This window comes from Rana temporaria, chromosome 4 (genome assembly GCF_905171775.1).
Source record: "Rana temporaria chromosome 4, aRanTem1.1, whole genome shotgun sequence".
Lineage (NCBI taxonomy): Eukaryota > Metazoa > Chordata > Amphibia > Anura > Ranidae > Rana > Rana temporaria.
In genome coordinates this window covers 350,883,941-350,909,600 of record NC_053492.1, presented here as the reverse complement: position 1 = coordinate 350,909,600, position 25,660 = coordinate 350,883,941, and the positions used below count along the sequence as shown (strand labels likewise).

The 25,660-nt window shown below is 40.1% G+C and overlaps 1 protein-coding gene across 1 annotated transcript in view; it reads left to right on the top strand.

Annotated features, from left to right (window-relative positions):
• Nucleotides 1–22,634, top strand: part of BIRC6 (baculoviral IAP repeat containing 6) — a 347,923-nt gene extending 325,289 nt beyond the window's left edge. Inside the window, exons 69-74 of the mRNA XM_040347806.1 lie at nucleotides 865–1,082; nucleotides 2,447–2,608; nucleotides 7,186–7,263; nucleotides 10,540–10,728; nucleotides 18,450–18,584; nucleotides 21,701–22,634. Coding sequence (XP_040203740.1) covers nucleotides 865–1,082; nucleotides 2,447–2,608; nucleotides 7,186–7,263; nucleotides 10,540–10,728; nucleotides 18,450–18,584; nucleotides 21,701–21,880 — 962 coding nt within the window. The 3' untranslated portion in view covers nucleotides 21,881–22,634. The remainder of the gene's footprint in view (nucleotides 1–864; nucleotides 1,083–2,446; nucleotides 2,609–7,185; nucleotides 7,264–10,539; nucleotides 10,729–18,449; nucleotides 18,585–21,700) is intronic.
• The last annotated feature ends 3,026 nt before the right edge of the window (nucleotides 22,635–25,660 follow it).

The window sequence follows — 25,660 nt, the reverse complement described above, 5'->3', positions numbered from 1 at the left end:
GATTTTGCGCTTTACAATTTATTTATTTTTTTAACACAGCTGTGTGTGTGTGTGTGTGTGTGTGTGTGTGTGTCCTTTGTGGTAGTATGACACGTTTAACACTTGCAGTACTGTACTATTTTTACTTATAGTATATACTTAATGTATTTTTCTTGTTTTGCTGTCCAGTTAAAGAAACACATACATCTGTATAATCTAAAGCCCAGTAAAAGTTTTACACATTTTTTTTATTTTTTTCCTCTTTGTAGTCCTTTTCCCACGATTATGATCGACAAAGCTAGGCTTGGCCATACTTTAAAAAGTAACCTTTTAATAATGGAAATGTGCTCCCTGACCACTTACTTCAGTGCTTTATATTGGTGTAGATGAATAACCATCACAACCTTTGTTTCTCTTGTTCTGACACATATTTGTAGCACCCAAGAAGAGGTGGTATATCTGATCAAATCAGTTTTTTTGTTTAATTTCTCTTTATTACATTTTCCATATAACATTTAACACTTAAGATTTCATTGACACCTAAAAACACCTCCGTAATCACTTTCTTTACTGAATGGTGCTTTCTTGGATTCCTCAAGAAAAAGAAATGGAAAAAAAAAACTTATCAAATCTGTTAGATTAGAAATGCACTCATGTAGTATTGGTTAATAATGTTAAATATTGATCAGCACACATTGTTAAATTCCTATTATTCTGGAGCTTGGGTTGCACTCATCGTCCTATAATACCCTTAATTTTTAGAAGTTATGCAATGTATTAATACAGTTGTGTAGAGAGAATCCTAGAAGGTGCTCACTTTGGTAATCTGCTAAAAAAAAGTCGAATGAGAAACTTCAGCTAATGTATTTTCTATTTGTGTTACAGACACTTTTGAGATGGTATCTGAAGATGATGATGGAAAACTGATGTTTAAAGTCAATTACCATTACATGTCTCAGGTGAAAAATGCAAGTGATGCAAACAGTGCTGCACGAGCACGACGTCTCGCACAAGAGGCAGTTACTCTCTCCACATCGTTGCCTCTCTCCTCTTCATCCAGTGTCTTTGTCCGGTGTGATGAAGAAAGACTAGATATTATGAAGGTAATGTCTTCTGATCTATGCTTTAATATGTTGGTGTGGCATCGGTGCATTAATGTATTTTTTTTTATTTTTTTTTTTAACTTCTGTGTAAAGACCTTTTTCAGAAAATAGCCTATGCAGTCAATGGGCCTCAGTAGGTATTAAAAAGAACAAAAAAAAACTCTTTATTTTGTAATATTAATAATTGTAGGCCATTTGCCTCTCCAGATGTCTGGCTGAAAAACTCAGCAATTCCTGTGTCTGACCTTGTTAGTCCGCTTTCAGGTGGGCCCAAAATTATGAACATTCTACAAAGCAATGTTTTTATTAACTACATTGGCCCTTGATTGCATAGGGTATTTTCTGGAAAAGATTTGGCCTCTAATGCAGAGGTGTACCTCAAACCACAAGTTCTGCTTTTCTTCCCACCCCCACTTTTTTTTTTCTGGGAGCAGGTACCCATTTTCTGACCGATTCCTGCTCGCACTTCCACTCCTTGCCTAGTCAAGAAGAACAGAAAATTGGTGCCCGTAACCTTCTGGGATGAGACTGTAGGGACCAGTCAGAATGCACAGCAGGTCTTGCACATGTGCAGTCAAAGAGCCAGCTATAAAACGGCAGAAAGTCACAGCTGGCTTACCACAAGCAAGATGTCAGCACCGTGGCCCCTTAAACCAGTGAAAAACTGGCCCTGTTGACAATGCTGGACTCCTTGTCCAGTAAGTGTCTGTTTTCTTGAGTCAGTACGGAATATGTAACTGCTGACTTTTTTTTTTTTTAAATGCTTTACGAGCTCATGTACACTAGCAGCTCCTAAACTTCAGTTTAGGAGTTTTTGGCTTTTTTTTTCTCCAAAGCTCCTGAACTCAACTCCATAAAAGCCTATGTGTCCATGGACACACAGGCTTTTACAAGAGTTTAAAAGTTTCTGCGGTTAGGGGAGGTTCAACCTCCCTCTCCTGAACGCAGAAGAATAGCATTCAGAATGGGAACATTTTTATCGCCAGCATCGGCGTGATTTTGCTGTGTTTTCCCCTGGCCAGTGGTCAACCTAGTCTGTGTGTCTACATGACCCTAACTATAATATTGACCGCCATCGCCAACTCTAAAAGTGCAGGTCATCCTTATCCTAGCTTCAATAGTGAGTCACTGCGTTAAAATCTGAAAACGTTTTCAATTTAGTCCTGCATACATGTTTTAGTTCAGGGACATTATTGAGTATTGAATCCAGGATAATCATTATGGTCACATAGAGCCCGCTCTTTTAAAAACAAGTCGGCATTGGTAGCTTTTTTATTTTTATGCCCTCATAAGCTGATTTAATAATTTGTGTTTTCTGTCTTGCAATTATTATACACATTGTTTTTGTATATTTTCATCTCCAGGTTTTAATAACTGGTCCAGCAGACACTCCTTATGCCAATGGATGTTTTGAATTCGATGTATACTTCCCTCAAGATTATCCTAATTCTCCTCCTCTTGTGAATTTGGAGACAACTGGTGGCCATAGTGTCCGTTTTAATCCAAACCTTTACAATGACGGAAAGGTAAATATTGTTTTGTGATTGCTTGGTGATGTGTAGCTTCTTAGATAAATGTATGCTTAGGTCTTCATCCCAGTGAAGAAGAGACATTTTTAACTCTCTGATTCATCCAAGAGCTGACTTAAGTATCCCAATGATCTTCACATTTTTCATCTCCTGTTTTTAGATTTGTATTGTATTGCCATTGGAGGAATATGAATTATCAACCTGGCTTTTGTGAATTTAGCTTTGTACAGTCTTGTGGTGTTGGCCATGTGTGCTGCAGTAATTGAAGCAATGCCCAGCAATTGTCCTGATATTGAAGCTGAGACAGACATAGGCTGAATTTTTGTTGCTAAAAATGATAGACACGTGGCTACCTTTTCTTTTCAACACCCTTTTGAGTTATTGACTCAGAACAAGCAATGCATTCTTTGAATTCTTATCTGTATACCTGTTTTGGCTCCGAATATCAGAAAGTATTGAAGCCAAAGGTTTAGCTTAAAGTGTTTCTAAAGGCAAAATCAAAAATGACAATTAAAGGGTAAGTTTTCATTTAGAACATGTTACACCCATATATAGGACCCCTCATCCCAATGAGCACACTCAGTCAATTCACTCTTCCTCCAGCCTTCTAACTGAAAGCCTGTAAGGGAAGCATGGGCAGAAAGCTGGAGGAATTGTGTGCACAAGCCTGACATTGCACATATAATCCGCTGATCGTGTGTGCAATGTTGTTCCAGCTCTAGTAGAAAAAAAATATGGTAATGTTCGTAGGAAAAAATATTGCAAGTACATTTTTGTACATAATTAGACACGGACCACGCTATATTTCATGACTACTTGGGTTGGGCAATAGCAAAAGAAACAGGAAGTCCATCTATATAACCCCTTCTACTTTGGAAGCTCCTCAGTTAATTTTTTTTTTACAGTGTTTGAAATGTGATGGTCACTGAAGTGCATCTCTTTGCATATTAGTGCCAAATAATTTCCGTATGGATCAGGATATTGGGCATCTGAATCCATTCCAATAGCTGGGAGACTACAATGGGAGCGGACCCTCCAGTGGGGATTGTAATGCCACTGTTCGGTGCAAGACCCTGCATATTTGGAACCCTCTGGGCTTTAACTGGGCATATCCAGGGCAATGGACCCCAATATATGGGGGATTGAGTACCTGAATGTCCTGAAGCACATAGCCCGCCAGGATGGGTGAATATTGTATCGTTGGCTTGTTAGCAGGATTCTGCGAGGTGAAATTGTGAGTGTCCCTTGTGAGGGTTATTGCTGGGCTGCCTGAGGTGTATTTACGCTCTTGTCCACTAGAGTGTTTCTATTGCTGCTGCAAACATGGAGATTTATGTGGTGCATCCAATTTCCCTCTGTATTGTGTAGCACATGGTGTTTTCTGTCGGTTTCCTTTATAGTAGTTTTCTCTGCCAATAGCGATGAGAGGCACGCATGCGCAGAAAAGGCGGAATGTGCATCATGGAGGCAGCGCCGATTGCTATCTTTGTAAAGAAAAGGAAGCCAACGTTTCTCCTGAGGCTCTCATGTGGTAGCAGCAGCTGGGACCACTGGAGGTGTAGCATAAGGAGCAGGCAGGTGCTCTGTGCTGGGCACATGCGTACACCACTAGGGAAAAACACTGGAAGCCAGGTGGTCCTACAAGGGTCTTAATATACTGTTAACTTTCTGGGGTGGGTAAGGGAAAAGGAACAGCCCTGTATTTTAACCACCACGCTTAGAGGATGTCTTCCAGAAAGCAGGGGCAGAGCTGGGAGAAGTGCAGGTGTGCCACAGTCTAGTCCAGAGGCTTGGCAAAGAGTGGTTGCACAAAACTGGGTTCTCTCCACTGTCTGTTTGGTAAAAGTAGGAGTTTTGGACTTTTCTTCCATGGTTTGAGGTCAGCTGTGTCTACACATCAGCAAAAACTATCTTTACTGATTATGCAACGATTGGCAAAAAGTAGGGAATCGCCACTCTTACAAAATGTTCATTCAATTGTTTAATTGTGTAAAAATAATAATAATCGGACATCACTCAAAACTATTTTCATTTAACATTCCAACCTTCTGGCTTTAGCAAACACTTAAATAAATAACAAAAGAACTAAAACTGTAGTCAAATTGCAACTGTTTTTGCAGACCAAGCAGAGGAAAAGGATATGGAATCACTCAATTCTGAGGAAAATATTATGGAATAACCTTGTGCTTTGCATTTCTAAAACAAACATCTGCATTAGATTAGATTGGGAAAAAGAGGATTTTAAAACTTTGTCAAGAAGGTAAATCCTCATGGAATGTTGCAAAAGACATTGATTGTTCCAAAATCGAATGGGAATGTTGTTAAAGGGAAGACATTGGTGTCAAGATGTAAAGCAATGTGCCTTGAAAACAGAAAATGCACAACAAAACAAATGGGGAACAAATAGTCAAACTGCAGACCATGTCTGTAACCGAACTGTTGGACATTGCCTAAAGGAAATGGGATTTACATACAGAAAAGAAAAAACGAAAACCATCATTAACACCTAAACAGAAAAAAGCAACAAGGTTACAACGGGCTAAAGAAATGCAATCATGGACAGTGGAAGACTGGATGAAAGTGATATTCAGTGATGGATCACAAATCTGCATTGGGCAGGGTGATGATGCTGGAACTTTTGTTTGGTGCCGTTCCAATGAAATGTATGAAGGCAACTGCCTGAAGAAAACATGCAAATTTCCACAATCATTGATGATATGGGGTTGCATGTCAGGTACGGGGGAGATGACAGTCATTAAATCTTCAATAAATGCACAAGTTTATATTGAGATTTTGGACACTTTTCATATTCCATTCATTGAAAGGATGTTTGGCGATAATGACATCCTTTTTTCGGGATGATGCATCTTTCCATGGGGCAAAAGCTGTGAAAACGTTCCTTCAACAACAACCTATAATGTTATTGGCATGGCCTGTAAATAGCATGGACCTCAATACAATTGAAAGAAAATGGTCCATGACAAGATTCTAACCTGCAAAGCTGATCTGGCAACTGCAATAAGAGAACGTTGGAGCCAGATTGATGAAGAATACTGTATGTTTAATAAATCCATGCCTCAGAGAATTCCAGCTGTTGTAAAAGTCAAAGCTGTGACCTACTGTAGTGTGTGTGTGTGTGTTGACCATATCACTCTGTCCTTTTGCTGTTACCCTATCTGTGATTTTTTTCTCTCTCTCTTCCTCTCTCACCTTTCCTAGTATTTGATTAGCTCTCGCTGTTCCTAACCCCCCCCCCCCCTCTCAAATTTAACTGTAAAATACTAGGCAACCTCAGTGATCAGCAGTGAGGTTAAGTTAGTAAGTTAAGGGTAAAATCTGAGCCTGATCTTTAGGGCCCGTTAACACTGGAATGCAGTGCTGGAGAGCCACGTTCCCGCACTGAACAGCAAAAGGGGGTGGGGAAGTTTGATTTATGCCTTTTTTTTTTTTTTTTTATTGCTCTGCAGCTGATAAATATATTAGTATTTTGGTAACGTTGATCTACAGGTTTAGTCTCAGTTAACATTGTTCAGGCCAAGCTGGCCCAAACAAACTATTTACCTCACTATTGTGTGCAGCCGCTGGATGTGCGCTATAAACCATATTTAGCTGAGGCTACATACAGTATACAGCACTGTGTTCACGGTGCAAGAGGAGATGGATCTTCCTGTCTCACACCCAGAACAAAGCCGCGTGGGCCTGAGGTCGGTACTCAGCATTTCAAAGGCAGCTTTGTATTCTGCAAATGAATTGGCCAAGATAGGAACGAGCTAATGATGTCACAATCTCACTCGCCATAAATGAGTTTTAATTAAATTTTTATAAAAAAATATATATATAAAAAAAAAAAAAAAAATCTCACTCTCCAAAAGAAGGATTCTTTATTCATCGGTTGAATACAAAGCTGCCTATGAAGGGGACACTCAGGTCTCCTCTTTCAAACCAGAACACAATGCTGTATACCGTACGTAGCCTCAGCTACATACAGCTTATACAGCACACCCAGCGGCCACACTTGTTAGCGAGTGAAAGTTTGCTTGCGCCAGCTTGGCCTAAACAAACTATTTAAGCTGAAACTAAATCTGGAGATCAGCTTTAAGTTAATCACATAAATGAACATGCATCCTTTTTTTTTTTTCACAAGAAGGAACATGCATCCTTAAAGTGTGTTTCTTGTTAATTCCTCATCTGTGTCCCACCAGGGAGATTTTCCTGTGGCGTATCAATGAAAAATAAGGGAAGTTTTTCTTGGCAGTTGACATCAGGCGATGTCCCTATCAAAATACTTTTTCTCTCCTCCTTTTCTGTTGAGAGCTACAAATTTTAAATTGCTCAATACTTTCTGTTCTGGTGACATTGGTCACCAGGATAGATGAAGTGGATGAACACAGATGGCAATAAAATGTTTAATCATTCCCTACTTTATCCAAAGCAAAATAAAGTTTTGGCTTCACATTTCCATAATCCTCTATGCAACAAGCTAGCTAAATGAACAGATGGAAAAATCTATGTATATATTGATGCTTGTAAATGAATATACATTTAAATTATTAATACTCTATTCTCATTTTAAGGTGTGTTTAAGCATACTAAACACCTGGCATGGAAGACCTGAAGAAAAGTGGAATCCGCAGACATCAAGTTTTTTGCAGGTGTGCCTTCACCTTTCCTTGCAGTTGATTACTTTTTCCTAATTCGATATTTGTCTTGTTTTGCTTCTCTGTAACACCTATCATTGACACAAATGCTGTATACACAATTACACAATTTGTAAAACGAATGTCCTCAATGAAGTCCTCTCTAACCGCAATATAATCCTATTTATTTGGTATTATGCGATGGAAGAAAACAAACATTGAGTCCTGTAGACGCCACAGGGCGAAGGGACTGCCAGCCATTTCCAGCTCTGTTGCCATGACTTTGTTGTGGCAAGCTGGAATGGTGGGTATGTATCAGGAAATACACAGCAATCATAGACATTAGATGGTTTCCGGAACCATTCCTTGTTGCTTACTGTATGGCCTAACTTATTACACTATGACGCTAATACATAAATGGCGAACAATGTGTAATTGGATTTTGGGTTGCCATTTATTTTATGCTGTCAGTAAGCCATTAAAATCGAAATGTAAAAATAAAGGGCAAAAATAGCTAAACAGATTTTAGTGTGTTTGTCGATTTTGGCAAGTTCTACTTGGCATATTGTTCTGTAAACTTAAAGTAGGTTGACTGCTGAAAGCCATGTATTTCTTTGTTGTTCTTGCATACATAAATCATTGCATAGGCATAGCCTTTCACAGCTCTTGTTTTGGCTTTTTCCTGCTGAATTGGCCAATATTAGAGCTCTAGGTGGCCTTGTTGGTGCACCTGGCTTGACAAATTTTTAAATGAAGATCAAAGAAGCTAGGTAGATAATTGTCAGCCAAACAGTGACAACATCAAATCTTATGCAGTCATGGTTTAGGTATACAACAGCTGGTGGGATGGATCTACACTGTTTATCGTAGATGGGAATATTGAGTAATTTCTCAACTTGTATGGCTTGTCATAGATTTATGCAATTTCTTTCCCTAAATCACTGATTTGAAGAAGGAAAATTGCTTGATTCCTTGGTCAACACTGTGTTGATGAGGGAGTCCCCACTGCGCTTGTGTATTCTGAGAGTGGGATTCTTCCCGCCGCCATAACACAATGATTAATGCTGTCAGCTATAGCTGCCAGTAGTTAATCATATTAAAAAAGGTAAAAAGACAACCTGCTGGTTGTACTGAAGTCGATCTATAGATAAACTTCAGTACAACCAAGCCGGTGTTTTGCAGATAAGGACCCCCCTGTATTGCGCAGGCGCAACTGAGATTTAGAGCTGAGAGTCGGCTCTACACGGTGCCTGCGAAATGACTGACACATGCCGCATGCTTCCGATGCTAGTGCTACTCAGCAAGGGGCATTTTAGCGATAAAGTACACGTCTTAGCGGGGTGTGTTTAAAACAAATGAAGGCCAAATTTTGCAATGTGCCCCACTAAGACGTGTACTTTATTGCTAAAATCACCCCCGCCCCTTGCAGAGTAGCACTAGCATCGGGAGCGTGCGCCATGTTGAGTTCGTCCTGCGCAAGCGTCGCTCCTGCGCAGTACGGGGGGGGTCCTTATCCGCCGGGGAACTTTTCTGGCAGGACACCGGCCCATAAATGGATTGAAATTCGGCTGGCTCCTGCTGATCCAGACAAATTTTGATCCACCCATGGCTGGCTTTAGTGTCTGAGATGTTTATGTAAAGAGCCTATACACATCACAATATATTGCATAAGTATAGTGAACCTTAATTAATATATTGGAAATATTTTTTTGCTGAGTTAATTTCGAATTCATATCTTTTGCAGAATCTTTGAGCGATAAATGTTCTCTTCATAACTGACATGGCAGTGTTCAAATGGTTCGAAGAGTCAAGACCGAAAAAGATCTGCCGACCGCCTCACGGTCAGCGATCTCAGCCAGTGGCTATGAACGCTGACTTGTGTGTTCTGGGAGGGGGGCACATCCCCTTGTCAAAACACAATAGCACAGTACAGCGGCTCCGACCTGAGCCGTTTTTGTTTTGTTTTTATGTTTAACCCGCTGGGTTGAACAAAAGTGTGTGAGGCTTTAGAAAGCTGGTTGTTCAGCTGCCCTGCAGCACATTTGATGGGTTAACCCATTTTGTGAAAAGAATAAACCAAGCATAGTGATGAATGGAAATATTTTTATTTTCACAGCACTGGAGATTAGTCATTGATATTATTATTGTACAGGATTTATATGGCGCTGACAGTTTGCGCAGCGCTTTACAACAGTAATATAACCCTTTGTATAACCATATAATTATATACACCTTGTATAAAGAATTAACAAAGATGTTTATTTTAAATTAAAAGCTCTCAACATATTTGAATGAATAATTTATTTTGCTTTTGATGTTTACCGGTATATTAATTCCTTCTCAGTTTTTTATCATTTCTTTATTTTTTTTTTATTTTTTTTATTCAGACCACAGGAAGTGATTTTAATTCCATTTTCTTTTTTTTCTTTTTTCTACCCCCTTTTTAAAAACTATTTCAGTTGGCCATTCTGAATCTTGGGCACACAAACTAATGACTCTATTGAATAGCTCCCCCCAAGGTTTCAATAATACATACTACTGCTGTGCCATTAGATAACCCGTAATGCTCTGAAGTTCCTGTCTCATGTATTACATTTTGTAACACCGTTGTTAAAACATTTGGTCGTCTTTACTAAACTAATATGCAAAGGGATTCTGTGTTTGTTCAGTCAAGTGTAGGAGAATTTAGGAAGACCCTCCCTAATACGAGTAAATGTTTGGATAGTTGCCCTTCTTGCATCATGCAGCAAATCAGACCCGATATACAAAGCTTTTAGAGCACTAAAACAGTAAGAGCTGGATTCAAAATACTGCATGTGACCAACAGTATTTCCCTGGCCATTTAATTATCAACTTTTTTTTTTTTATTATTATCATTACAAAACGCATGTGGGCAAATTTGTCAGGCTCATGCACGGATCAATATAAGCAGGATGCTAGTTACTGAATACATTGGCATAAAATATCCTAAGCATTCTATAGATATCGTAATGGCACTGCATAATACTGTTTGGGAATGGCCAAATGATTGCGCAATGAGATTAATAGTCACTGCACAATATTATTCTTGGTATCCTATGAAAATTTTCAGTAATGACATCAGCAAAAAAATGGCAAATTGGAGAAAAAGGATTTATTTTGTCTCTAGTTCCTAATAACAATGGCAAATTGATTTTTATTTTATTCCAAGACCATGTGGTAATCAAGTAAAAACAATGCCGTTGTCTGTGATTCTAAATCAGGCTGTAATTATCTTTAACAAATGTTTTTCCTCTTACGGTTGCTTTACAGGTATTGGTGTCCGTTCAGTCCCTTATTCTTGTGTCTGAGCCCTACTTCAATGAGCCAGGATATGAGAGGTCAAGGGGCACACCAAGTGGCACTCAGAGCTCTAGAGAGTATGATGGAAATATCAGGCAGGCAACAGTCAAATGGGCCATGCTAGAACAAATTAGAAACTCCTCACCATGCTTTAAAGAGGTATGTTTCCACCGGACATTATTCAATTTTTTGTTGCTGTTTTTCTTGTATATAAAAATATATCGTTTTAAGGGATTCCATAACTCGCCCTTCTCCACCCAGCTTACAGAATATTGTTGTTGCATGCTTCAGTACATTGTTAAATGACCATGAACTTTGGCTAGTGGTCTTTTCTGTGTATATCACTAGTTTATATTAATGCAGGAATGTGAGAATCCATCATCCCTGTCATCTTGAGATGCTTAATTTATATTATGAACGTCTTATTTTAAATATGTATCGTTAATCCTTTACCTATCTGTGAATAAGATTGAACAAGACTATTCACTTTTTCTTGTGGACCTGTAACACTGGGATTGTATTTATTTGGTACTGGTATATAAATGTCCTAAAGACTAATTTGCATTGCTATTCATTCCGTTTCTTAAAATGATTGTAAGGGTACTTTTTTTAATTTTTGATTTAAAAAAAAAAGTTGTACATATTACACTAACATGTACTTGCCTGCTCCGTGAAGTGGAATAGCACCGATCTGCCTCTTCATCTACTTCTTAAATAGAGTTAGACTTGAGATACATTTACCTGCAACCATCAGTTTATAATTGTTTACACAAGCAGTGCTGCTATGATTGTCATGTTTGAGTACAATATACAGTTAAAGGTATATTGCTGAATTTGGCCTTCTCCGCTAGTAATTGTCCTGTGGAAGTGTCCACTGATTTTCAAGACCCATAAAGAAAGACAGTTTTTCAAAACTTGCATCAAAATGTCCAATGATTTCCAACCATCCTTTTTTTTTTTTTTTTCTCTCTTCTACATACAGTAATATGGCTGGTCTGTACTCCCATCATATGGTGTCATGTTTGACTATCACTGTAAATAGCCTAAGCCAATTATGTCATATTGTTTGGCCTGCATGTGGTCATTTGCCAGATTAGGACTGTTAATTTATGTGTTTTTAAACATTAAAAAAAAAAAAAAGTACCTTCTCTGCACAGTGGTTTTGTGCAGAGCAGCCCCAATACTACTCTTCTTGGGTCCCATGCTGGGGGCACTCGTGCAGGCTCCCTCCCATTGGAACAGAGTGGCTTTGACTCTACCCCCCCCCCCCCCCCAAAGACTGTGTTTGACAGCAGCGAGAGCCAAGCAAGCCACTAAGTCGAGCCCTAAGCCGCTGAATTGAGATCTGGATCAGGTAAGTATGGGGGAGGGGGGCACAAAGAGGAAACTGCACTAAGGTTTTTTTTACCCCGATGCAGAGAAGTCATTAAAGTAAAAAAGCTTTCAGCCTTTAGAACCACTTCAAAGACCAATTCTACTGTAGATCATGTTCCATGTTGCACTCATACTTTGGCTGTAATGTGAAGAATAGTTGCATACACTATCCCCTTAAACCCAAACCACCCTCGCACCCCTTCCTTACCTGAATCACAATGTACGTCATACTGTAGGTTCTGCCCACACAATCACTTCATTCACTGGGATCCCTCAAGGGAAATACTACAAGTCCCATCTTCTCAGAAGAGTGATGATTTTTAAGCTGCATTATATTAAATGATAAATTAAAATGAACAATACCAATTTTTATTGATTAGATGCAAGAAATAAGTTTGAGATTTACCAGGGCTTCATAGAGATTTTCAGGAAGACTTTTACCCAGAACTGTATACATTAATCAATATACCCTCATCCAAAATCGCTTGATTCTCTGGCCGTAACACAACCCATGCACCTGAGTACCGGCTAAACAACATCCCTGGAAATCATTAAAAAAAAAGTAATGCATCCACTACATCCCAATTCACACGAATGGGACGGGCAGTACACAAATGCATGGAACACCTGTGTAGCAAACATGGCCTTCACACGGATGTACGCTTAAGTACACCAATGTGAACAAGGCCTTAGTGAGACGATCTCTCTAATGGGAGTGAAATTGTCTCCTCAGTAATGGTCCCCATTAGGAGACATCTTTGCTATTCCTGTAAATTTTCCCAGTGGGGCAAATGAGTGCAATGAAAAACTGTTGCTAAGTTTTGGCTTTTGATACATGAGATATGCAAATCTGCATTATATCAGCTATCATAGCTGCTAATGAGCTTGATATAAATACATCTCAGGGGTATTCATACAGCTTAAGGATATACAATACTAATGCAGCCGTCTGTTTAGACCACTATAGCTTATGCATACGTTTTTCCCTACAGAGTACCATAATCTAATGCATTTCTCCACAGAGGAGATGAGGCCAATCTAACAGATATTTTCTCATTCCTTTCATCCTGCTTCCCGCAATCACATAACCCTTCTATTTTACTTCTCTTGTCAGGTCTGACTTTGAAACGGGCACACATTTATCCCAGAGATCTAAAAATAAGTAGTCTCTTCACTGATTTATGTCCAGACTAATCATAAGGGTCACTACTCTGCATTAAATTCAGACATGCAGTTTTATTTTATTAGTATACTGTAAAGAGAGGACGCCCAGGTTTTTTTCATTTCATCCTTGCCATTGCATTTCCATGCATGTCTCCTCATACAAATGTGCAGGAGAGATTTTAATGTGCTAAGTAGTGTAAAGGTAAGCATACACAAAGTCACATTGTAGCGCATTATGAATGGTTGTTGCACAGTCATGTCAAAATCTGTTTCAAGGTAAAGCTTTTGCTGTGGATGCCCTTCAAGCACTGAAACCAAGAGTTAAATTAGAGCTTAACGGAAGGTTTCAGGATAAAAATGGGAGTCACCACTGCTGACTTGCTGACAAATGTTCAACTGGTTAAATCTCAATGACAACTCGTACATTTCCCCCTGACAGATTACCATTAAAGGATGTCTAAACCCAAGAACAAAAATGTAATGTTATGCAGTTTACTAGGCCTTGGACTGGGTGGATGTGTTGGTTTTCATTTTTTCAGCTGGAAAACTTACAGCACATACAGAGAATAACGGTAGATCTTGGCAGAAATGCAGTTGTCTTTGTCAAAAGCAAGAACAATTTTACCTTCCTTCTGGAATCTCCTCCTTTCTCCATTTAATGGAAATGGATAAAGAGGAGTGTATTTTTAGTCTAACCAGTGTTGCAAATATGACTACCTCCACAGATTGTAAAGGAGTGAGCATAGCCACTAAGGGTCAGACATGTTGATATTCATGGGATTACTAGGTGAAACTAAAGGTCTAAAGTAAAAAGAAGAAAAAAATGAATGCAGCAAACTCATCTAAAGAACTGTTGATGCTGTAGAACAGTGGTCATCAGCCCTGTCCTCAGGGCCCACTAACAGGCCAGGTTTGCACGATAACTGAAATACATCACAGGTGATATCATTTGCTGCTCAGTGATTGCAGTATTCTAGTCTGCATCCCCCCCAAGGTAATACATAAAACCTGGCCTGTTAGTGGGCCCTGAGGACAGGGTTGATGACCACTGCTGTAGATTACATTTGTATTTGGATGTACTCTAGGTTTATTTGCTTCAAGCTACCTCTTGTCTTTTGCTGGCTGTGTGACATAAAAGGACATGAAATGACCGTTATTATGGTCCAGTTAAAGCGGAGTTCCACCTAAAAATGGAACTTCCGCTTAACCCACTCCTTGCCCCCTTACATGCCACATTTGGCATGTAATTTTTTTGGGGGGGGAGTGGGGGCTTCAGGAGAAGAGGACTTCCGCCGAGGGGCTGGTAAGGCGATTAGCTTAATCGCCTTATTGCAGCCCCTGTAGGCGAGCGCCTGTCCAATCGGATTGGCGCCGCGCCGCTCGCGCATGCACAGTGGTTGCCCAGCCGTGAAGCCGAAAGCTGTCACTGCCGGGTGCCCACACTAGGAATGAAGACGCCGGCGAGGGGGGGCGAGGAGCGGAGCCCCTGCTGGAGCCGTGGAGCAGGTAAGTGTCTGTTTATTAAAAGCCAGCAGCTACACTTTTTGTAGCTCATGACTTTTAATAAACTTAAAAAAAGGCTGGAACACCCCTTTAAGTGACACTTGAGCTACTTCAATTTAGCTTGGCTTATAGGTTCTATTAAAAAAAATCACACAATGGAGATTGTATGGTTTATTGTTCTAAAATGTTAAATCGTAGTGGATTTAAATATATATTTTTTGCAACCATTAGCAGACTCTTTCATGTCAAGTGAAAGCACATCTTTCCAAAATGATTTAATTTAATGACAGTGAAAAAATAGAGGAAAACCAATTGCATATATAAACATCCCTTTCAATGTGACACTTAGTGGTTGTAAACCCCCAATGCGGAAGTTGTACCTATAGGTAAGCCTTTCAATAAGGCTTGCCTATAGGTACAGCAAATATCTCCTAAACATGTGCTGTTTAGGAGATATTTACCATATAGTGCGCCAATGGTGTCATGCCCAAGTGCCGTGACTGGCTGCACATGCGCAGGAGTGATGTCACGCGACTCTGGCCAGTCATAGAGCCAGAGTTCATGGTTCCCAGAGGGGTGAAGATGGATGTGGCCTCCAGCGGGGGCATCACAGGCTTCGATTGCAGGAAGTGTCAAATAATGTGTTAGTATGCGATGCATACTGGCACATTATGCTTTTACTTTGCAGGGAACTAAAAGGTAAATCCCATCAGGGTTTACACCTTCTAAGTCGTCCTACTATAGACAATTTTCCAAATTCTCATTATTGGTTAAATGTAAATTACTTGTGTGTAGTCGAAGGGTTTTGAATAATTTTGGTATTTGTGTACTTGTATCTGTTTTATATCCAGCTTTCGTGTAAGTTTTTGTATTGAAGAAATAAGCACTTAAGGCAACTGTGAAAAAGTGTCTGAAAAACACAGGTCAGGGGCATATGCAAGAAAATATTTGTCACTAAATACCTAATGTAGCTTAAAACCAATCACTAAAACCTGATATAAGTTTAACGTGTCAATTTTCAAATGCTGTACCTGTTGATGCTGCCATGAACGTCCTTACACGGGCTCCTCTTTTACAGGCTGACAAAGCTCTGTCCCTGTCATTTTACAAAGATTATGTCCCTTTTCAATGTGCAGTAGAGTAGGGCCAGCATCCTCTCACTGACTCCTAGACTGACGACTTATCTTCTCCTGCTCTCCATCTGGAAACTCCGCAATGCCAGCTGCACTGACGTCTTCCCCACGACCAGGAAGTGACGCCAAAATCGTCAGTGGCATTTCCACAGACCAAGAGTTGTCTGTGATTCAGGCTCTCTACATCCCCAACACTGTGCCAAAACTTCCTGTTGGCAGCCTGCTAAACTATATCCCAGAATGTTCTTCTCATGACTGCCCAATGCCCAGGAATACTTTTTTTTTTTCTTCACCCCAGAGCTCTGTTAATGCTGGGATCTGTAGTTCAGGGCCAATCTGCAGTACAGGCTCAATAACCTTGGAGGACTACATTCCCAAGAGTCATAGCTCCTCCCAGCAGGCTCTGTTTTTTCCAAAATCCAGAGCAGCTCAGTTTCCTTTTTCTCTCTGTGTTTCCAGGTGGCAGGCAGGGCTTACTTGGGCTAAACATACAGCCCTGCAGTGGTAGTGTCCCCTCTCTCTCCCCTCACAGCTGCTGAGCTCCCTGACAGCTAAAAAGAGAGGAAATGCAGGGACAGCCATAGTAGCTGGTCTGTGCTGCCAGGCAGAGCAGCATTGGTGACTGGGGCAGCTGCAGACCAGTGGCTACAATGGCTTAAAGTGATTGTAAAGGCTAAAATATATATTATTTATTTAAACAACTTGTTATACTTGGCTGTTCTGCGCAATGGTATTGCACAGAGTGGTCCAAACCTCCTCTTCTGGGGTCTCATACTAGCGCTCGTACTCCTTTTCTTTATTCACCACCGTACAAAGCTGCTTCCTATGGGGGGAGCATGTGCAGTACCTCCAAAGACGCACACAGTGCGGCTCGGCTGTGCCCCTTCCTCTGCTGATAAAATTTGATTAACAGCAGCAGAAGCCAATGGTTGGGTAAAGTAAAAAATGTAAGATTATTATCGCCACACCTCCATATATTGTCCTATTACAAGATATAAAGCACCCAACCCACATTTCTGTTTAACACCCCCTCATCCGGTTAGTGGAGTGTTGGTTATGTGCATGTAAAATAAATAATATTCAAAGCAAACTTCTCCATCCATGTCTCGGTGCTTGCTTTAGCTGAAAAATCTCTTTGAAGCCCCCCAGCACCTCTGGCCTTGCCCATCTTGAGTAAGAGCAGATGGTTCATGTAGCATTTCATTCCTGGAATCCATCAGCCCTTAATTCGGTCACGCAGGCAGGAGGGTGTGCTTGGCTGAGAAAACCCCTCCTGAAGACTCCTGGGATGTATGACATAATTTGCTTTGGCCTGGAAACCAGGAAGTAACTAAAGAAATGTACGGGGTTAAAACAAGTAAACATGATGTAAAACAAGTAAGCATGATAAATAAAAACAAGTGAACATGATATATTTTGGTATCCAATTTGTAATGCTTAAGCATTAAAAATAGTCAGTGTTAATTGAGAGTGTGAAGTTCCGCTTGATTGGTTGCTTTGCACTTTTATATATTTATAAATGCATCATTCTGAAATTTAAGCCTCCTTTCACACATGCGGATCCCGTGAGGGTCCGTTTTTGGACATCCGCTTGCTCAGCGGGGATCGCTCCGTTGATTCCCGCAGAGCCTGCGGATGTCTAGTCTGTCTCTGCACACTGTGCAGAGAAGGACCAATCAGATCTCCACTCTCCTCTATGGCAGATCGGATGCAAAATAGGGTGTGCGTCCATCACACTTTAATGGAGAGGATCGGATCAGGGCTGATCGAATGTCAGCGGACATGTCACCGCTGACGTCCTACGCTCCAAAGAGGTACATGGAGCGCCCATTCAGATTCGCCTGAAAAATCTGAACGGTCCGCAGGTGTGAAAGGGGCCTAACTGATCGTAGCGATGCACCACTTTTTATTTTATTTCTGATTTGGATGTACCTAGATATAAACGAAAGAGCAGCAGCTAGGTTAAGGAAGTAGATTGTGAGAGTGCAGATGGTCAATACTTGTTTTATTTCTCAACTCGTAGTCAAGGGGCAAATAATTGAAAAGAGCATGGTAGTGTCAACTTTGATGCCACTGCAACGCTTCGTGCAGACTGCCAAATCTATCGCAGCTCAAGCTTGTCCGCCTTTAAAGGGGTTGTAAAGGTAAAAGTGAACCTTAATGCATAATCCCCACCCCCCCGAGCCCCCGTTTTACTTACCTCACCGTTCGAAAGTCCCGGGCTTGTGCTTGTCATCCTGTTCGGTTCCCAGCCTGGCTGTTGATTGGCTAGGCTGGGCGGATTGATAGCAGCGCAGCCATTGGATGGCGCTGCTGTCAATCACAGCGGATGGGGCGGGGCCGAGTGATACAGTCGACGGCTATGGCCGCCGCTGTATCACGGGAGCGCGCTCGCAAACGCTTTCCACCATGCGAGTTCGCTCGCATGAAGGTGGAAAGCTTTTGCGAGGAGGAGCCGAGACAGCCGCCGAGGGACCCCAGAAGACCGGATTCAGGGCTACTCTGTGCAAAACGACCTGCACAGTGGAGGTAAGTATAACATGTTTGTTGTTTAAAAAAAAAAAAAAAACATTTCTGCCTTTAGTGTTCCTTTAGGTGGAGATTCATTCAATGATGCAGGTATGTGGGGGTATTTACACCATGAAATCTTGCTGTACCTAAGAATGTGATGCAGTCTAAACTTTTTTTTTTTTTCTTCTTTTGTAGGTGATTCATAAACATTTTTACTTGAAGAGAGCAGAGATTATGGCTCAATGTGAGGAATGGATAGTAGATATTCAGCAATTCAGCAGTGACAAACGGGTTGGAAGGACGATGTCTCATCATGCAGCAGCTCTGAAGGTAGTTACCTTAAATTAAAGGTTTGCTTGGGGAGAGGGGGGGAATATATAGAGATTTGTGTGTGTGTGTGTGTGTGTGTGTGTGTGTGTATATATTCTGCATAGGCCCTTTAGTGAAGTCCTAGGTTGGAGCAAATTATATTTGTGCAGTGACCAGCTATGTTTCCGATTCCTGCTAAACTTCTATAGAAACACTTGAAGTTAGGCCTTGCATACGTGTGTCTGTGTACTGCCTCTCTGAAGAGCAAACCACAGTGAATCCCTTTTCTGCAGCATTTAACAGGCAGATCAGAGGCAGTATGCCGCCTCCTTATTGCTTTTGTTAATAATTGAAAGGCCACAGCACCACGTCACAACCATATGCATTACACACTGCCACAGAGCGCCTGCAACACAGTACTATGCGCTTTAATAGACCACTTTTGTTGCAGTTTCCTACTAGCAAACGCAACAAGTGGTCTACAATTTACTTTGGTAAAGTGTACTAACATGGCAGCTTAAAAGTGAAAGTACTCCTTATCCTCCTCCTCCCTTGTATCACATATGATTATTTATTTACATTTTTTTAAGACCTGCTTTTATTTCCTCAATTCTCATCTCATCCATGTGGGCCAACTTTACTGTTTTCTTATTTTTTTTTAATTTTAAAGTGTATTTTTTCCAAAGAAAATGTGTTTGTAAGACCGCTGCGCAAATACGGAGTGACATAAAGGATTGCAACAATATCCGTTTTATTCTCTAGGGTCTCTGCTAAAAATATGTTTGGGGGTTCAAAGTAATTTTCTAGTCTGGTCCTTAGGTGGTTAGTATTGATTTTTTTTGTATTTAGAGCACCGAGTGGCTCCCGAACACAGCCTCAGCACATGTAGTTAAATCATGTAGGTTGTGAGTGAAGTTGTCCAAATTTGTGCCAGCTGTCAGGCAGCCGAAAAGCATAATCCAACAAACCTTTGAGTGCTCGATTTTTTTTTTTCCTGTATGCAACAATAGGTTTGTACATAAAATCATTTTTTGGAGGTGAATTATCACATTTGGGGTTTTAAAAAAAAAAGCGTGTGGTATATCATTTTCAAACCCCAAATGTGGTAATTTGACCAATAATATAAAAGTGTGTGTGTATATGTATGTACAGTGCCTTGCGAAAGTATTCGGCCCCCTTGAACTTTGCTACCTTTTGCCACATTTCAGGCTTCAAACATAAATATATAAAACTGTAATTTTTTTTTTGAAGAATCAACAAGTGGGACACAATCATGAAGTGGAACGAAATTTATTGGATATTTCAAACTTTTTTAACAAATGGAAAACTGAAAAATTGTGCGTGCAAAATTATTCAGCCCCTTTACTTTCAGTGCAGCAAACTCTCTCCAGAAGTTCAGTGAGGATCTCTGAATGATCCAATGTTGACCTAAATGACTAATGATGATAAATAGAATGCACCTGTGTGTAATCAAGTCTCTGTATAAATGCACCTGCACTGTGATAGTCTCAGAGGTCAGTTTTAAAGCGCAGAGTGCATCATGAAGAACAAGGAACACACCAGGCATGTCCAAGATACTGTTGTGGAGAATATAAAGCCAGATTTGGAAACAAAAAGATTTCCCAAGCTTTAAACATCCCAAGGAGCACTGTGCAAGCCATAATATTGAAATGGAAGGAGTATCAGACCACTGCAAATCTACGAAGACCTGGCCGTCCCTCTAAACTTTCAGCTCATACAAGGAGAAGACTGATCAGAGATGCAGCCAAGAGGCCCATGATCACTCTGGATAAACTTCAGAGATCTACAGCTGAGGTGGGAGACTCTGTCCATAGGACAACAATCAGTCGTATAACTGCACAAATCTGGCCTTTATGGAAGAGTGGCAGGAAGAAAGCCATTTCTTAAAGATATCCATAAAAAGTGTTGTTTAAAGTTTGCCACAAGCCACCTGGGAGACACACCAAGCATGTGGAAGAAGGTGCTCTGGTCAGATGAAACCAAAATCGAACTTTTTGGCAACAATGCAAAACGTTATGTTTGGCGTAAAAGCAACACAGCTCATCACCCTGAACACACCATCCCCACTGTCAAACATGGTGGTTGCAGCATCATGGTTTGGGCCTGCTTTTCTTCAGCAGGGACAGGGAAGATGGTTAAAATTGAGGGGAAGATGGATGGAGCCAAATACAGGACCATTCTGGAAGAAAACCTGATGGAGTCTGCAAAAGACCTGAGACTGGGACGGAGATTTGTCTTCCAACAAGACAACGATCCAAAACATAAAGCAAAATCTACAATGGAATGGTTCACAAATAAACATATCCAGGTGTTAGAATGGCCAAGTCAAAGTCCAGACCTGAATCCAATCAAAAATCTGTGCAAAGAACTGAAAACTGCTGTTCACAAACGCTCTCCATCCAACCTCGCTGAGCTCGAGCTGTTTTGCAAGGAGGAATGGGCAAAAATTTCAGTCTCTCGATGTGAAAAACTGATAGAGACATACTCCAAGCGACTTACAGCTGTAATCGCAGCAAAAGGTGACGCTACAAAGTATTAACTTAAGGGGGCTGAATAATTTTTGCACACCCAATTTTCCAGTTTTTTTATTTGTTAAAGTTTGCAATATCCAATAAATTTCGTTCCACTTCATGATTGTGTCCCACTTATTGTTGATTCTTCAAAATAAATTAGTTTTATATCTTTATGTTTGAAGCCTGAAATGTGGCAAAAAGTCACAAAAGTTCAAGGGGGGCGAATACATTCGCAAGGCACTGTGTGTGTGTGTGTGTGTGTGTGTGTATATGCATAGGTGTGTGTGTGTGTGTGTGTGTGTGTGTGTGTGTATATATATATATATATATATATTGTATATACATAGTAACCAACAATAAGCAAGCTCTACTAGAAAATAATTTTATAGGAAGTGTTTACAGTAGTAACACTGCTGCTTTTTTTTTTTTCTTGCATGATAAGCATGCTTTCACCTGTTGATCTGTACTAGTCCTGGGGCTCTACAATATCTGTTTTGTTTGCACAGCGACTTCCATGCATTTTGTGTTTTGTGGCTCTAGAGAGAACAATGTATTACACTGACATGCATGCTGACCATACTCTTCCTGTGCTTTTGTGTTTAGCGGCATACGGCTCAGCTACGAGAAGAGCTCTTAAAGCTCCAGTGCCCTGAAGGCTTGGACCCAGATGTTGATGACTCTACAGAAAAATGCCTTGCCACAGCAAGCTGTGAGGAGACCACACTGCACGAACAGGCCAAACCCAGCAGCAGTAAAGACAACGCCAGTGACTTTAAATTCTGAGCTGCAGGGGCATGGACTTTATTACAAACAGGCTTTGAAGCACAGCCAAATATGTCCATATTTGTATGTAAGAAGCTAATTATGTAATAGTTAATGAAGCTAAAACTATATGCCCTTAAGGATATACAGTTTAATTCATGATGATCTTTTACCTGTAAAAGAGTGTAAACTTTTTTTGTGCTTTTATTTTTTCAGTTGTGAGAACCACTGATTGGTATGTTTAGAGATTGTAAACAAAAAAATGGCAAAATCACTGAAATAAGGGAAAAAGTTCCTTAGGAGAGGATGTTTACTGAATGTTTTTTTTTTCCCTTTTTTTACTGCTAGAGAGGGGGTTGTAACAAAGAATATATATTGGTCATTCTTATAACTATTTAAAGACTGCAAATTTTCAATGAATTTGATAGATTTTGGCCATACTTTCATTATCATTTTTGATTTCTACAGAAAATTCCTGCATTCTTCAATAAACATTAAACAGACATATGCTCCCTTATAAATGAGTACTGGGTACATTTTTTTCCTTTTTTAAAGAATAAATCTACAAGGAAAAGACTTTAGAACTGGAGACTTGTTCTTGTAAGGCTGAATTTATCACAGTCTTTGTTTCATTTGATGCACATGAAATAAACAGACATGGTTTTACCTTCAGCTCTTGTGCACCTCTAGCTTCATGCATCTGTCAAATTTCTTTGATTGTGTTGTGAATGCATTGCCAGATCTGTAAATAAGAGGAAATAATTCCTAGATTTCATGAAGATGTTTTGTGTCTTTATTCATTATTCAACAAACGAATGTGTTGATAGTTATACATACATTTATTTTAAGCTGTACCCCAGTAATTTTATGTATTGCGTACCTAAATGGGTCCACCTTGGTACAGTTTAAGTATGCATGCCAAGATAGGCTACTTGGGAACTTAAAGCTTGGATTATGTGCGAACAGCTTCCCTCATCAAATACAGGGAGTTAGGTGCCACTGTTTCTTTTCTTTCACTGTATAAGATTGGGTGAGGTTGAGAGGAAGGGGCAGTTATCTGAACCTCATCCAGAGAAACAGAACAGAAGTTCTATGAATAGTGGTGGTGCTGAGCAAGCGACCCTCTGTGATGTGCCGAGGAAAAGCAGCTCAAGCAGGACATGGAAGAATGCCGCTATCATTGTAGTATCACCAATTACTACAGTGATTTCCAGCTTCCCCAGAGGCCCATCAGGTATGAGATATGCATACAGTGGGTATAGAAATAAACCATACCATTGAAAAATTATCAAATGTTGTTGCTTTGCAGCCTGAAATGAAGACAGTTTGTTTTATCCAGCTGCATTTACTCAGTGGGACCTATAACATCCAAGTGAAAGATATAACACCAACCAAATATAAAAACATTCAAAAACAGAATTACTGAGTTGAAAAAGATCACCCCCTCCCCTTCTAAAAAGGACTTGTAAACTTAATCAAGTGTAGCTAGTCCCCTTCTCAATGGCACACAAAGCCATTTGCTTTTCAACTGCGATCAGCTGTGGTAATTTTGATTAGCTTAGCATGAAAAGAGCTTTCCTGGAGCATTTTGGTCCCTGGTCGTTCAACTGAAGCAAACTATCAATGATGGGTGGCAAGGCACTCTCAAAAGATCTCCATAATAAAGACAAGATGTAGACAGGCACAAGTCAGGAGATGGATGCAAAACAATTTCAAAAGCTTTATCAATGTCTAGAAGCAGTTAAGTCAGACCCTCCCTGGATCAGGATGTTGCTGCAAACTGGATGAAAGAGCCAGAAGGAAACTGATAAAAGAGGCTACCAAGAGGCCTACAACAACTCTGAAGCTGTTGCATGAATTTATGAAAGAGTGGCCAGTGTGTGCATGCAACAATATCACAAATTCTCCATAAATGTGGCTTATATGGGAGGGTTGCTATGTCAAAATGCACCTTGAAGATTGAGACTACATGGTAAAAGGTGGTATGGTCAGATGAGACTAAACTTGATTTGGCCTCAACACCAAATGATATGTCTGGCAGAAATCCAATACATCTCACCGTCCAAATAACACCATTCCTACAGTAAAGCATGGAGCTGGTAATATCCTGTTATGGGGTTGTTTCTGTGCAGCAGGGACTGGAGCACTTTTCAGTATAGAAGGAATAATGGATGGGGCAAAATACTGTACAAATCTTGAGGAATATCTGCTACCCTCTGCCAAAAAGTTGTCAGAGGGAAGAAGCTTTATCTTCCAACATCAAAATGACCTAAAGCCCACAGCAAAAAATACCACACAGTGATTGAAGGAGTAAAAAAGTGAATGTCCTTGCATTGCCTGGTCAGGGCCCAGACTTGAAACCCATTGAAAATCTGTGGATTGACTTGAAGTCTGCAGTCCACAAATGGTCACCATCAAATTGAACTGAAAAGAAGATTGGGCAAATATTGCAAAGTCTAGGTGTGCAAAGCTATGAGACATATCCTAACCGACTAAAGGCTGTAATTAAAGCGAAAGGTGGGTCAGCAAAATACAGACAAGGTGATCCTTTTTCCAACTCGACTTCTGTTTTATTTTAATTTTTTTGACTTGGTGTTATACCTTTCACTTGGAGGTTATGAGTTGCACTGAGTAAATACAGCTGGATAAAATAAAAGCTCTGTCTGTCTCTTTTTAGGCTGCAAAGCAACAAAATGTGATTATTTTAAAAGGGGGTAATTCTTTTCTATACCCACTGTATCCTGGTGAGCCTGTCTGAGGTGAAGTAAATGTGTAGGGATTTGTAATGAATTAGGTGGTCTCTGGCAAACACCAATCAGGTGAAAGAACCTCATAAATATCATCCTAGTCATTTTTATGTAACCCTGGAGTAGCAGTATCCCAAGTAGACCTGCACAGCCCCAAATGATCCACAATGGATTAAAAGTGATATGTTCCAGAAATCTTTAGACTGCATAAAAGTGAATAAAGCACTTGGTTCAGATGGCATACACATACTTATTTTTAAAAGATGGAGCTCTGCCATTTCAAAGCCATGGTTTCAAATTTTTAGGGACTCTTTAATGACTGGCATAGTACCACCGGATTGGTGGAAGGCCAATGTGGTGCCTAGATTTTAACCACTTCAACCCTAGAAGATTTCACCCCCTTAATGACCAGAGAATTTTTTGCGATTTGGCACTGCGTCACTTTAACTGACAATTCCGTGGGCGTGCTGCGTTGTACCCAAACCAATTTGCTGTCCTCTATTGCTCACATATTGAGCTTTCTTTTGGTGGTATTGGAATATCTCTGTGGTTTTTATTTTTTGCACTATTAACAAAAAAAACGCCAATTTTGAAAAGCCATATTTTTTACTTCTTGCTATAATATCCCTAAAAAATATATAAAATGTTTTTTTCGCAGTTTAGGCCAATGTGTATTCTACATATTTTTGGTAAAAAAAAATTAACGCAATAAGTGTATATTGATTGGTTTGCACAAACGTTGGTGTCTATAAAATAAAGAATAGATTTATGGCATTTTAATTTTTTTTATTAATGGCGGTGATCGGCGATTTTTATCGTGATTGCGGCAAACAGATTGGACACGTTTGACACTATTTTGGGACCATTGACATTTATACAGCTATCAGAGCTAAAAATAGCTGAATTACTGTATAAATGTCACTGGCAGGGAAGGGGTTAAACACTAGGGGCGATCAAGGGGTTAAATGTTTTCCTTCATGGTGTTCTAACTGGGGGGGGTGGGCTACCTAGGACATGACAGATCCCTGCTCCCGATGATGGGGAGCAGTAGATC